The sequence below is a fragment of the Pieris rapae genome, chromosome 10 (genome assembly GCF_905147795.1).
Source record: "Pieris rapae chromosome 10, ilPieRapa1.1, whole genome shotgun sequence".
Lineage (NCBI taxonomy): Eukaryota > Metazoa > Arthropoda > Insecta > Lepidoptera > Pieridae > Pieris > Pieris rapae.
Window position 1 is genome coordinate 352,758 of NC_059518.1, and position 14,853 is coordinate 367,610.

The following is a 14,853-nucleotide window of genomic DNA, read 5'->3' on the forward strand; positions in this document are numbered from 1 at the left end:
GTAACTGTCATTGTCCAAAACTGTAGCATCTCTTGCTATGTTCAAATTACCTTTATCTACGAGAATTGTTACATCACACCGAGGATTCTAAATTCAATTTTCTCAAGATTTTAGGTCACTTAGTTTTCTACTGTGCTTTTTGATTTTACGTGCGAAGGTAGAAAACTTAAAATGAGTGCCTGGAGACAAGCGGGTTTAAAGTTAGTGCTTTAATTTATGAATATTAAAAAGGTTAATTTTAGTATTGTACTTAATAATTTTCTTTTTCAGTTACATAAACTACTCTAACATTGCCGCTAATATACTGAGACGATCTCTAAAACCACAACTCAAAACCGAAGCCATGCGCCGTGATGAGTCCCATGTTCGAATCACACCTTGGGCTAATGGAAAGCCTGCGCGTAAGTTTATAATTAGAAAAAAACTATTTAAATGTATTGTGAAACTACAAAATTGAACTAATCGCCATAAATGATTACGATGATGTTATCTGAATTAATGGTAAATTGATGGTGCTACCACCCTTTACCGTTTTAGGCTTCTGTATGTCTTATGTTTTTGGTTTTATTTAAAGGCAAGTAGATGATCAGCATTATGATTGACACAAGTTTTTGATAATTTGGGTCTAAAACATGCCAATTTTGTCAAGATATATACCTTATAAGCTAGTGATAATTACTTTGCCAAATGTTTTTAAACAATTACTACTTTTAAGGTTATTCATAAGAGTATAGTATATGTGCTATCTTAATACCTTGTTTGAAATATTTCAGATGAAAAAGATTAAAATACCAACAGTAAGTTAGGCTGTCTAGGTTTTATAACCTTGTGTGTGTCCAGATTTTTGTAACTTATAGCATGTTGTTCGCCCTTTTTTTTTACAATATCCTTTTTGAAGCCCTCATATGAAAATTTATTTTATACAAAAATATGCAAGAACTTTCATTAGTCCACTCTAATCTAGTTATTATTAAAATGTCAAACTAAGTGAACAATAATAAAATATTGTGAGTTCTGATGACTAACATACTGTTAGAATAGAGTTGTTTTTGACTAATTAAAACATATTTTTACCATAATAATACTAAGATTAATAAGGAATTAATTTTTCAGATCTACAAAATGCAGCACCTAAATAGGATGAAAATCGCTACAAGAAAATAATATTATTTTAGTCTTATTTAATCATGGCTTCAAATGTAATGCTGTACTATTAAATAAATCTGTTAAAACTAAAGTTATTTGTCACTACTTATTTCTCCCAAATTTTATTAATTATATAATATATGAATAAAATATTTAGGCTGATATAAACATATTTTTTAATCTTGTTGATTTTACATGTATATTTTCATATCTTACTTCATCTTTGACATTTAGACCTAGAGGTGCAATTGGGTCAATATCAATTAATTCCTGATCTGTGAGAGAATAACCACTATTTATTTTCTCAATACCATTCCAGGCAATCATAATTCCATTATCAGTACATAATTTTGGGGGTGGTCGTAAAACATTACACTTCAATGCATTCCCCATATATTGCAGACATTTAAAAATGAAATTATTGGATGCAACTCCTCCAGATACTACTAAAGTACTATTATTTTCAGGGATATATTTACGTAATACACAAAACTTTAAGGCTCTCTCTGTCCTGTGGACAATATGCTTTGCAATAGCATATTGAAATGAAGCACATAATTCATTCACTTCTGGAATGATTTCATCACCATTAATATTATGTTCATGCTCTTTTTTAAATAAATGTTTAGAAAATGCATCTTTTAAACCACTAAAACTAAAATTACAGTCTCTGAGTTTATGCAGAGGTAAAGGAAATTCAAATAAATGTAAGGTTTCAGCATTTTCTGCTGCAAATTCCACAGCCCTTCCACCTGGTAGTTGAGAATAATCTGGTATATTTCTTAGTTTCATCCTTCTTGCTACTTTATCAAGTACTTCACCTGGAGCATTATCTAAAGTATCCCCGAGTAGAAGAAAATCATCTGTACCTCTTACACATGTTAATAAACAATGACCACCAGAAATTAACAAGGCAAGAAAAGGAAAATCTATATTGTTATACATTCTTGCCACTAAGGCATGTGCTTCCATATGATGAATGGGTATTAAAGGTTTGTGATATATGTTTGATAAATATTTCGCATATTTTACACCAATTTGCAAACTAAACAATAAACCAGGCTTGACGGTTACTGCAATTGCATCAATATCTTGAAATTGCAATTTTGCTTTCATAAATGTTTCATTTACTGCTCGTTCTATATTATCACGATGCAGATCTCTGGCAATCAATGGATTAACACCACCATATCGGAGATGTATAACATTTTGTGACAATAGGGTTTCAGCAAATAAATTTCCCTTTTTATCAATTATTGCAGTGCCAGTATCATCACATGATGTCTCAATACCAAGAACAATATAATTATTGTTAGCATATCGATAAGAAATATGGATAGGATTAAAAGATATAGTCTTTATTCTGCTAAATCTGTGATATTGTATACATTTAGACAGCATCTTCTTTAGCTCAGTTATTAGTTATATAACTTTTATTATATTAACTGTTCTTTCTTTAAAATACTTCATATGTATCTATACTTATTTTAGTGGAAAGTGTACCTTAGACACTTTATATTTTCTCTTTTATGTGTGTAATTATTTAAATAAAATGAATTATACTTATATAATAGTTAACACTATAATTCTTATATTATAGGCTACAGGTTTTTAAATCTGAAATCTGATTATTTTTATGGTTAGAAATAATGTACAGATTGATTACTTTTAATAACAAATATTCATGTAAATATGACAATTGACATTTAAATGTAAATTGTCACATACAAGAGTTCTACTGTGTGCCGGTGCAATCAAAGACATTATTATCGTTATAATCAGACTTACAAATATTAAAATTTAGATTTTAATATTTACAATATATTTTACCAACTTATTCGAAGGAAACTTTATCAACGTGTAATTTGTGTGGTTTAGATGCGTTTTACGATCAACCAGAAAATTTCTTACAGAAGTAAAATAATATACCTACCAGAGAGATAAGACCAGACGGCTTAACAGTAGCGTATGTAGTAAACTACACTTCTAAGCAACTAACACAGTTTCTTAGAAATTTAGTTTACTCGATAGTTAGTTAGCTAGCCTAAGGCCAAAATTCGGGACTCAATAAGCGACGCCATAACAGTGCTACGAAAAGACATACATTAACGCTCACGCTTTTCGCTAGTAATCGGTCTATTAATGTTTAGGCAGTCTAGAAAAAACGGCGTTCATCCACCATGTTTTTGCGTGATCTCAAAAGCTGCTGTTAACTGTTAGCAATAATTCAGTATAGCTATCGTACCATGCATCGTAAACATACTCGTATAATTATGTTTTGAACTAGAGGTAATATTTAAGTTTAAAGTTTTAGTTTTCTAATGAATCAATGCGAAGATAAAATAATAGACGCAGATAAATATGAAAATGTCAAAATATCAGCAAATTAACTCACATAACTATTACATAACCTTAGCATCTCGAGCAGCACCTTTCCTGAAGCTTGGAAGCTAGCCAATATCCCTAATTTGGAAGTCATGAAACAGAATGGAAGTTTCAAATTACAGATCAATATCCCTTCTTCCAGTCATCCTAGATTCATCAAGATCCTAGAACAAATAGCGAACAAGAGGCTGCTGTTATTTTTAGAAAAGTAACCGCTGCTTTTCTACTACCAATTCGGTTTCAGAAGAACAAAGATGTACTGCTGACCGTGTCAATAATCAGTCATATTACTGAGCATATAAGTGAGAAACTGGATATGGGATAGGTATATAATATAGTCTTCTTGGGCCTTGAAAAGCCATTGACACGGTCTCACTCTGCATCTTGCTTCGAAGAATGGAACTATTAGGAGTGAGAGGCAATGGTTTTCATCCTACTTTTAGGATAACCAACAGCGTGTCAGCCTTAAGGGATACACAAGTCGCAAAAATACGTCACAATTGAAGTATCACAGGGTAGCGCGCTGCACCGTCTTTTTAATATATATAAACGATCTATGCAGTCTGCCACCGGACAACGGAAATATTTCTTCATTCACCGTCGATACAGTTCTGATATTTCATGCTAGCACCTGGGGACAGATTTCCGTCTTAGCAGAGAAAGGTATAAATTGCGTTTCCTCTCTTTAAAACGATTAAGTTTTAGCATAACAGATTGCTCCAGCCCTATAACCCTATCAGTCATACAACTCCACACATTCACCATGCACATGACCTATATCAATTTCAGTGTCCTGTTTTAGAATACAACGAAAGAACTAAATATCTAAAATTAATAATAGATCGACACCTCACTCGGGAAAAGCCTAATGATGTACAGTCTTCTAGGATCAGAGAGTTTATGTATATCTTCAATCGAATGAAATTATTTGCGGAGACTGGACGTTTTTTTATGTTACGTATTAAATTCATGTTGCTACATAACATTTGAAAAGATATAATGTTAAAATGTAAACAATTTTATGAAATCATCAAAACATCTATTACATATTAAGTTTTATGAATTGAATAATATTTTTATAGAAAGAATGAAAATTAACTTTGGCAATTTTTTTTTATTTAACTACCTGTAGGTATGTTTTATTTAATATAAACAAATTCCTAACTATAAGTATGTACAGATCACTCTCACTCATCATGTTTATTTTACCAAAATATTGGAACAGGTAAGAGTAATAGTGAACAAATTCTAGTTAACAAGGCAGACAAGATGTCGTAGTGATATTGCCAAGAATAAAACTATCTAATACTACAAATATAAAACTTTTATTAATTCCTTACTTAAATAGGATTTGTATTCACATATTAACTATACATACTATATACATATTTACTATAACTACTAACGCACAGTAACAAATCACTGATTTAAAAAAAAGTTAATTGATGTAAATCTTACCTAACTTAAAATCAGCATCAAACTAGATTGATGAGTTTAGATTATATCTAACGTGTTGCAGCACCAATATCAAACTATTTTATAATCTTTGATTAATCCCCTTTTTTATTTCAGTACTTACTGGTTTACAATTCTTACTTAAAAAAGTCGAAATAGGTTTTAAACAATCAACTTTTATAAATTAAGTTAAACTGAAATTGGATTTATGGATATACATAAACAGAGACAATTCAAACTAGTAGTAATCACTAATAAAGACTAGACTTATTCGTATAATAAAAATGTTAAGTATTTACTTTTATTAGGGTTAAAAAAGTGACATTGGGAAATATTTCATCCAGAGTCAATATTATGATGGAATAAGTTACGAACAGCAGTTCAGAGCTACGCTGTCGACTTTGCGGTAGTGTAGTGGCATGCCTCTTGGTTTCAAACGAAGAAAGTGGTAGTGTATGTTGACATCTTTTCGGCACCAATATGGCTAGAACATAATATGTGCGCATGACATTTGTCGACAAGAATTGTCTTTTTCTTACAAATTTAGTTTTCGACTTTCTACATAAGTAGTGATTTTAAGGACTTTTACTAAACACAGGTGTTTGTTGATGTCTAGTAGGAGAGTTGTAGATTTGAGGAATTAAGGAGAAAAATGAAGATTATAAGCAATAATAAATATAGTATAAAAACGGAAACAATATTTCGTTTTCGCAGAAGACAGAATTTAACAGAATCAAAAAGAAAATAACAATCGTTATTATTTATCGTTGTTAAGGCCAAATTATATTCGAATAAGGTTACAAGTCGTTACAACGGTTTCTTTACTTTAACAACTACATAATATTATATTTTACTTTAACCATGACATAGACAATGCTTTTTTTTTTTATTTTTTTTATTATGGCCCGCACGGTTTGTGCATTGTGGCCCAGGGTCAAAACAGGGAAACGGGTAAAAAAATAAATGTATCGTATGAAACGGAATTAAGGAAAGGAAAATAATCTATAAAATAAAAGATCAATTCTTATAGAGATAGATATAAAAGGAGTGTAAGAAAAGATATTTACATATATACACATTCATAGGATCTAAATTTTTATATCATTACTTAAGATAAAAGCTGCTAAAAGTTTATATATATGTGGGTCCATTGTTGAAAGTAAACAGGATATGGATGAAGGGAAAGGAATTTGAAGGGAAATGAGACCGTCGATAAGAGCCGACCGTTCGCGCCGAGAACAAACAAAAATGATGTGATTCAAATCAGCTTCAGCATATCCACATTCGCACGTAGGGTTGTCAATAATATTAAACTTAGCAAGGTGAGCTGGGGTGCAGACGTGTCCCAGACGCATACGAGACAGTATTGTTGTAACTCTTTTACCGAATCTCAGTCTCCAAAACCAGGGCTTAATGGGTATAGAAGGTTGAATAGCACGATAATGGCGACCTTTTGAACGATCTTGATTCCAGGATTCAGTCCAGGAATTCCGGAGATAAATCCCAGAAAGAGCCATCAAGTCATGCGCATAGTTTCCAAAAATATCCACATCTCCACTACCACTGCCTTAGACAATGCTTTCGAGTTTGACAAATCACAATATAAATTTTCGGAAGAAACGTCAATACAGTATACACTTACATAGTGCCTAGATAACAGATAGAAGATAATCGTGACTAACTTTGTAGTTTGTATTCCTATACTTTATAGTTCATACTTCATACTCCTATGGTCCTATGGTCGTGTGTCAAATAATCTTATAAAAAAAATGCAAAAAATTTCGTTGGTTGGCATATAAATTTTTTACGTTAATTAAATTGAACTTGATTGTTCGGTTTTTTCATTCATATTTTCTCCACGCACAATACTTAGGTATCTTAAGTTGTGTAATGTACTGAAGAATCGAAGCCAACCAACATCAATTGTTCCATGAACAGGTATTTATATTAGTTGTTTATCGACATAATATATCACTTTTAATACGTAATAAATATTCTTCAGAATAAAAAATAAAATATTGGAATAGTAGATAGTATTGTCTTTTTTTAATCAACCAGAATTATTTATCAATTTGTTCAATTGGTTCAAAGAGTAAGTACGTCAATATTTTTTTGGTTTAATCCTTATAGAAAAATACCTTAATATAGTATGTAGTCATTGTCTTTCCTATAATGTAATGAGAGTGCAAATATTTTATAATTTTTTTATTTGCTTTATATTGTTGCAATATTTATCTTGTTTAATAATGTAATTTTTTTTAGGTTTTCATGAATACCCAAGGGAGCTGACAAAATGTTCTGGTTAAGTTTCTTAAAGCAGTCAACACTTGTGCATTTATGTTTTGCAATATCATACTTTACTTCTGGCCTGCTGCTAAATTTTGTGCAGGCAATTTTATATTTTGGTCTTCGACCATTTAATAAAACATTGTACAGAAAAATCAATTACTACCTCTCATATTCATTTGCCTGTCGTAAGTAATCAAAGTTCAAAATTATTTAAATATGTCTATTTGCAGATATAACTTTTCTTTAATTATATATATACAATCTAAATCTTGTAATATTCTGAGTCTTACTATACTTTACTTTTGCTATGACTTGATATTTTATACAGCATTTGAAAGTTTGTTAATATTTTCAGAATTGGTGTTTATGTCAGAATGGTGGGCGGGAACAAAACTAACAATTTATGTTAACAAAGATGAGTATGATAAATACTATGGTAAAGAACATGGATACCTTATCATGAATCATAGTTATGAGATAGATTGGCTGATGGGATGGCAATTTTGTGATGGTATTGGAGTATTAGGAGTAAGTTGTTATTCTAATTTATTTTTATTCTACCTGTTTGTCTTGTCCTTCTACATTACACAAGGCTTTGAAGATTTCTCTTTGTTACTTTAATCTCAATATGACATTTTAGGAAAACGGTTTTTTGAACTTTATTTGCTAATGATTGCAATTCAAAGAAGGCTTACCTAATTTGATTATATAATTTGAAATTATAATGTTATCAGTCACATTTTGATATGTAGGTGATTTATATCAGGGGTTTTATTAATAGTGTGCTATTAATTAACAAATCTTTGCAAAACCATATCTATCATTTATCAACTATTATCAATATAATATATCCATATTATTATTAAATCATAACACATAATATCTATTAGTATTTGACAATTTATTTTTATAGATTACTGTGTTGTTACTGGGCAGAAATGATGCATAGTAAATATTGTATTATCTTAAGTATTCTAAACTCATAATCAATACTGTTTATGAAAAAATGGAACTGCTCTGTTAATTATACTATGATTTCTGTATAAATGAAAATTCACATTATTTTGCTCCATTTTAAGTCTTTAATGTAGGTAACATTTTTCATTTATGTCATTGTTTGTATTATTTCTATACTCTTTACAAATATGTAATTGTTGCAAATGTGTATAAATTTAGTTAAGTTTAATGCTTAAATGCTATGGGTTGGGCATAAGTATAGATGTAATTGCGACAAGTATGTTAAGATACTTAAAACATTTCAAACTTTGCTTTGCTTGGTTAAAGGTATTGTATGTAATTGTATATTATTTTTAGTAGAGAAACCTTGAAACATAACTTTAGGTTTTAAGTGGTGTTTACCTAAATGTAATTCTATCTTTTGTTTGAATAGCGTTTTATCTTTAAGAGCAAAATTGAGTAAACATGCTCTAAAGTTTTTGTTTTGCCTATTACTGTTACCCATTTATGTCAATTTTGACTAGCTTCTCAAGTGCATTTAAGTTTTGCAATATCTATCCATTATTTTCAAGATATTAAGGTTTATCAAATGATTCTATGCAGTTTGCAAAACAAAACATGTTGAATTAAAAAACATAATAATTGCAAATTATATAATCTAATTAGGAAAACCTTTGAATTGCAATGATTTTATTAACTAATGTTGAAAAAAAACGTTTTAGTAAAATATCATACTGGGAATAAAGTAACAAATAGAAATCTTAAAAGCCTTCAGTTTAGGTGTTCTGAAGTTGTTCAACAAATCAACTCATTGTATATGTCAGAAATTCCATATTATAGTTGTGGTTAGAAAGTAGCGATCATATTTCTGAGTTGTACAATCCTTAGTTAACATTTCTAAAGGCTTATTTGTACATATTATTTTGACCATGATGTAAGTCTGTCCAGAAGGAGAACCGACGTGGCAGCAATGCGAACTGATATAGTGCTTGAATTTAAAGATTATTTTTATTTAGAAGACTATTATGTCGTTAACATAACAGGTGATTTAGCAGAGCAGAAGCGAAGTACTCCTGTGTTTGAATGACTAAATTTTCATATTTATTCTTAAAATATAGCAAAGATGTTCCGCCTTGGTTCTTATAGATGTATAATATATATTGTAATTTGACCTTTATTGATATATTTTTACTTTTACCCAAAAACATATTTAGATCGTAATACGTAATGATATTAATAAAATCCCCCAATCTAATAATTCTGAGATTCTACGTAGTTTGGCGTGTCTGAGGTTCTAAAAACTAATACATAGCGAACGCCTGTGGGTTGTAACTGAGTGTATTTATTATATGCACACATACCCTTTCGCAAGCTCATACAGTTGTTATCTTGAACCATGGAATAATTGTATACTAGTTACACACAATATTCCCTAGTATTAGCGTTGTTACAGTTTTGTGCCAACCATATTTCTGTTATTAATTAAGTTTTATTATTATTATTATTAAATAATTCACTTACAGAATTGCAAAGCATATGCGAAAAAGTCCATCCAATATATGCCACCCATCGGTTGGATGTGGAAATTTTCCGAGTTTGTGTTCTTAGAGAGATCTTACGAGAAGGACAAGGAAATAATTAAGCAACAGATTGGGAAAATTTGCGAATACCCCGACCCTGTATGGGTAAGAATCATTCATTATATTTAAATATTTATTTAAAAAAATATATGTTTATTTTGGAATATAAGATACAGGTATCACTTACCTACGAAATTTATTTATTTCCTACGAAATCTCTTGACATTCTGCCCCTCACGCAATCTATGGAATTTAATAGTTACTAAGAGTTTTAAAACATAATTATCAAAAAAATAGGTCGAAATATTTATGACTAAATGATAATAAAACTGAAGTTTTTAAGTTTAAATTATTGTAACAAATGTTTACATGTTTAAAGAATGTGTCATAAGTATGCAATTAATTATAATTAGTGTAGGTACATTACTTTTTACAATAACATGCAATTATTATCTATAAATATTCTGAAAAACATTATCTTTCTTTATCTATTGGTGTGTAGGTATTAAGCTTTGTGTGCCTAACAGCTCGTCGATTTTCGTTTATATGGGTAATATTCAGAATCGAGGCTTGGCGCGATCTATGTCAAAATACATATTTGACATTCCCTGCTATTTTTTTACGTTGCGAACAAGTGTTAATTGTTCACGTATACAAATAATTAGGACAATCGGTGTTTTTTACCACTATCACACCACACTTATCTACTTTATCGCTAGAACTTTTCTAAATTTATTAAGGTTTCATCTATTTCTTTAACAATTCTTCTTAATTAGCTGCAGCTCCTTCTGTGTCTATTATTTATTCGTGTAATAAATTGGTATTTTGTAAACTTAAAAGCCGTTAAGTTCAGAGTTAAATAAGCATCGATTTAACTAACTGCGTTAAGTAGGCTTTATTTGAAAATATTATACTTTCAAATAGTTATATTTTACCCAACGCTTTTGACGTTTCAACGCGAGTTGAATGTGGCTCAACATTCGTAGCGCTAATTTCGTTACAATGGGATCACGCGGAGCAAAATGAAAACTGTGTATGAAAACGATTTTCTGATCTACGACGGCTTGAATGTTTGCATTCTTCCTCAGCTTACACTTACGCTGATATTTTTAGTCTTCTTTCTTACTAGGGTTGCCTGGAAAAGATTTAGCGATAAGGCCGCCCGTTGCATCCCTTATCTTTTGCTGATGTATTATTTGTTTTTGTAAAAATGTAACGAAGTGCGAATAAATAAATGAGACATTACCTTAACATATCAAAATCTTAAATAATCATTTTCAGCTGTTACTGACACCCGAAGGTACTAGATTCACCGAACAGAAACACGAGGCTTCATTGAAATTCGCTATGGAAAAGAATTTACCGCTTCTAAAGCATCATTTGACACCTCGCACTAGAGGATTCACGACAAGTTTAACTCACTTCAGAGGAAAAATACCTGTTATTTACAACATCCAGTTGGCCTTCGAGAAAGATGCCAAGGTAAGTAGGCTGAGTTTTAGTGTAGAATATTTTGAAATCAAACGATGGTGCTTACGTGCGTAATAAGTACATAATTTTTATGTCAATTATTAGTTGATTCATTACCCTATGTACTTTATTTTTATGTAGCTGTCGCAACGTTCAATTTACAGCCCTTTAACTAACGGCCTTAAAGATATTCAGCCGTAGCATTTGTTACATTTAATAAACTGGCTGGCTAATACTTAGGCTATTCGTACCATAGTCATTATTTGGCAGAAATAAAAAAGGTACTTTTGTTTTCATGAAACTTTGGAAAACACTATCAAAGTTGTGTGTGTTTGCCGAAGCCATATTGACAGTTTGAAGAGTTTTGTTTTGAGTTTGTGAGAAGCAGAAAGTGGAATACCACTTTTACACAAATTAAAATTAACAGTCAACAAGCTAGGCAAGTAATGAAACGTCATTGATCCGAGTGATTTGCCTAGCAGTTTGATCAACTGGCTGACGCATTTTGATGGCTGGAAGTCTTCTACAGTCTGTTTCATAAGGCATTTTCTTTTGCGGACTAGCTAACTGTTGAATCAACTGCCGGTGGAGGTCTTCCCTGAGACATACGACGTCCAGCTATTCAAAGTTACAGTTTAATTATTTAGGTCTATAAGAATTTAATTTTATATACTACTGCTCAAATTTTCGCGCGGTATCGAAAACGGGAATTTTCCGTCCCACAGTTAATTTCGAGGACACGGGTTCTCGTCATTGGAAAAAAGTACAGTCACGTTCAAAACGCCTGAATAGGTTAAGTATACTTCCTCTTGGCACGCACCCACTAAAAACGGCTGTCCATGACGGCCCTATAGGCGTCCCGTAGGCTCGTTTGCGTGCCTATTAAATAAAATATATCATTGCCTACAATGCTACTGAATTTGAATAATAATAAAAGCACTTATTATTTTTTAAACGAAATACGTAACAAGTTGGTAAGATTTCATCATTTTATAATTAATGTAAAAAAATATCGTAAATAATACCTTAATTAACACGATAATGAGTTTTTAATATTGTTTCTATGTCTTATATGAGTAAGCATTATATCTACTGGACTTTGTTCTTCGGTTTTGATTATGTTTTTATAATTAAAATTGTCTAGAATTTTAATTGTAATATAATTTAAGATCCCTAGAAGTGATATATTTGTCTATATTAACTATAATTTAAAATGTATCTACGTCATTCAAACGCACATTTTTTTTTCAAACATTTAGTGTAAGCGTGGCATAAATAATTATTAATCAAGTTATGTATATCTTATGTATGGAAAAATATTTTAAAACTTTTATACAAATAAGTTTTATTACTAGAAAACTATTTGCTATCCATTAATCTTTTCTAATTACATTTATAAATCACAGTTTAGTATTATAGTCACGGCGTCGAAATAGTTTTCGCTTTTTCATTTAGGAGAAATAATATGAAATGGTTACCTCGTAGGTCCCGCCTACATTAATGAGTATGTTGTTTGGTAAGCCTGTGCATGCGCACTTGTACATTGAGCGAATACCAGTGGAGCAGATTCCAGAGGGAGAAGCTGAAAGTGCCAAATGGCTGCACGATCTCTTCGTCGTAAAGGTATGTTTTCTCGGTAATTACATGAAAAGCGTAAATACAGTATGTGTTTACAGATGAAATTTATTATATTTCAAAGCAGCGTCAAAAGATTTCAAGTTGTCGATTCGATTGGATGAAATAGTTTTCAGAGTATCCGAGCTTCATTTAGAATTATGTTTGTAGGACAAAATGATGGAATCGTTTGCAAATACGGGTGATTTCTTCCAAGAGTCTGGTGTGAAGAGAGTGGAACCGTTCCACCGTCCCCCTCGCATCTATTCGCTGTTAAACACAGTGGGATGGGCCATCGTAACCCTAACTCCGATGCTCTATTACTTAGTGGGACTTCTGTTCAGCGGAAGACTCATCTACTTCTCGATTGGCGCTGCTATTGTCGCCGCTTGTAAGTATCCATTTTACGACGCTCAATGAGCCACTAGGTGGAAAGAAACGTTTTACGATTTGGTACAGAAAAAACAATAGGGTCAAGATCTCTAATTAATTTAAAATATTACAATTTTTGTAGTATTTAATATAACTATACAAAATATTTAATCCAGCCGAAATTTGGAAATTTATTCAAAGATTTAAATTATTATTATGATTAAAGAGTAACGGCCGGCCGCGGCGTCCTTGAATTGACCTCATATTTTTTCGTATCATACGAAAGGTTATTAAGGAATTCTTGTGAAACTGTAGTTAGTAGTTACTAACGGTTTAAATTTCTTATTAGTTATGTGTAATGTTATTTTAATATCACTATGCGACATTTGTTGGTTTTGACCGAAGAACTACATATTTACAACTTGGTACAGGGGTTAAAGGATTTCAAAACTTTTATTTCAGTTTACATACTCCTTCAAAAGTCGATTGGTATGTCCCAAATCAGCCACGGTTCTTCGTATGGAACAGAGAAAAAGTAGCATTATGTGCTATATATATACTAATTGTAATGACGAAGTACTAATTCTATGTTAAATGACATTGTTGAACATTTGTTTTATATTTAACGGAATATAAAATATACATAGTGTATCCTCCAAAAGTATTTTTGTATTGATTTGTGTAAATTGTATAAATTCTATTTTTCTCTAGGATTTCAGAAAAATATGCACAAATAGTTAAATTTCAGATAGTATTTCTAAAGGATTTAACAATTAATTTTTGTGTTTTGCAAGTTAATTTTGTGAAATTTTTGATTATTCTAGTATTACAATTTGTTAAATATGGTAGGGTTTTTTTTATTCAAGAATTTTTATACTGGAATGCAAAGTGTAAGCAAAAAATGCATTCAACAGTTTATAGTATACATAATTATTTCAAGAGCTTTTTGTTTTCACACATTTAAAATATCTGTTATAATGAAAGACACCTAATACTTTAAATTGCCCGAAATGCTGCAATGCAGAAGAAAAATTATATTTTTAAAGAAACTAGTTTGTGTGTATTGTAAAAAATATTCTTGTATAACATTATTTTTATGATAATATAAGGATTTTGTATTACTGTTTAACGAGTGTTAGTTTTGTTCTATGACTACTTTTCATAACTTAAAATGAATGAAAGAAATATTTATTGTTTGTGAAGTAGAAATGGCACTTTGGTGAAGGATTGATACTTACATGTTTCGTCAGTTTTATACTCCTTAAAATAGTTTCTGTAACCATATATGTACAGTGTATTTTATTGGTATCACAATTAGCACAAGCGCTATTAATGTGCAATTTTTTGTGTTATATTAGATAGTTTGTTTTTGTTTGCTATTATTTATTTGTCAAGTCTAAAGCATAAATATACAAAATTTTGAATTTAAAATTCTCAATACAAAAGTCAGTTATCTCATTCTGATTTAGGAACTCAAACTATAATTGGATTGTAATATTTAGATGAGATAATTACAATATATTTGTGTACATTGTTTTGCAGTTGTTGTAGCAATTTTTAATAAAAAAAATTCAATATATTGTGT

At 30.6% G+C, this 14,853-nt stretch overlaps 3 protein-coding genes across 4 annotated transcripts; 2 read left to right on the top strand and 1 right to left on the bottom strand.

The window, feature by feature from the left end:
• Nucleotides 1-31: 31 nt before the first annotated feature.
• LOC110996727 (protein stunted) lies at nt 32-1,237 on the top strand. Of its 2 annotated transcripts, XM_022264552.2 has the most exons (4): nt 32-200; nt 271-401; nt 774-797; nt 1,114-1,237. In XM_022264552.2, exons 1-3 carry the CDS (start codon nt 172-174, stop codon nt 785-787), a joined length of 174 nt encoding a protein of 57 aa, XP_022120244.1. In that variant the 5' UTR covers nt 32-171; the 3' UTR covers nt 788-797; nt 1,114-1,237. The 2 variants fall into 2 exon arrangements, with proteins under 2 accessions (XP_022120244.1, XP_022120236.1); XM_022264544.2 differs by lacking the exon at nt 774-797 and having other exon boundaries at nt 33-200.
• LOC110996698 (probable tRNA N6-adenosine threonylcarbamoyltransferase, mitochondrial) lies at nt 1,209-2,741 on the bottom strand. The gene has a single exon (XM_022264514.2). It carries the CDS (start codon nt 2,545-2,547, stop codon nt 1,300-1,302), a length of 1,248 nt encoding a protein of 415 aa, XP_022120206.2. The 5' UTR covers nt 2,548-2,741; the 3' UTR covers nt 1,209-1,299.
• Nucleotides 2,742-6,661: 3,920 nt separating this feature from the next.
• On the top strand, nt 6,662-14,845 carry LOC110997962 (1-acyl-sn-glycerol-3-phosphate acyltransferase gamma). Its single transcript, XM_022266376.2, has 8 exons — nt 6,662-6,924; nt 7,249-7,460; nt 7,631-7,803; nt 9,756-9,917; nt 11,094-11,294; nt 12,768-12,905; nt 13,068-13,287; nt 13,731-14,845. The coding sequence occupies exons 2-8, from the start codon at nt 7,280-7,282 to the stop codon at nt 13,805-13,807; spliced, it is 1,152 nt and encodes a 383-aa protein (XP_022122068.1). The 5' UTR covers nt 6,662-6,924; nt 7,249-7,279; the 3' UTR covers nt 13,808-14,845.
• Nucleotides 14,846-14,853: the final 8 nt, after the last annotated feature.

Excerpts from the sequence above, each read along its gene's own strand:
- LOC110996727 (XM_022264544.2), top strand. The coding sequence starts at position 172 with ATGAGTGCCTGGAGACAAGCGGGTTTAAA. Across the intron at positions 201-270 it reads TGGAGACAAGCGGGTTTAAA|TTACATAAACTACTCTAACA; the intron begins GTTAGTGCTTTA and ends TTTCTTTTTCAG. Across the intron at positions 402-1,113 it reads GGCTAATGGAAAGCCTGCGC|ATCTACAAAATGCAGCACCT; the intron begins GTAAGTTTATAA and ends TTAATTTTTCAG.
- LOC110996698 (XM_022264514.2), bottom strand. The coding sequence starts at position 2,547 with ATGCTGTCTAAATGTATACAATATCACAGATTTAGCAGAATAAAGACT.
- LOC110997962 (XM_022266376.2), top strand. The coding sequence starts at position 7,280 with ATGTTCTGGTTAAGTTTCTTAAAGCAGTCAACACTTGTGCATTTATGT. Across the intron at positions 9,918-11,093 it reads AATACCCCGACCCTGTATGG|CTGTTACTGACACCCGAAGG; the intron begins GTAAGAATCATT and ends AATCATTTTCAG. Across the intron at positions 13,288-13,730 it reads CGCTGCTATTGTCGCCGCTT|TTTACATACTCCTTCAAAAG; the intron begins GTAAGTATCCAT and ends CTTTTATTTCAG.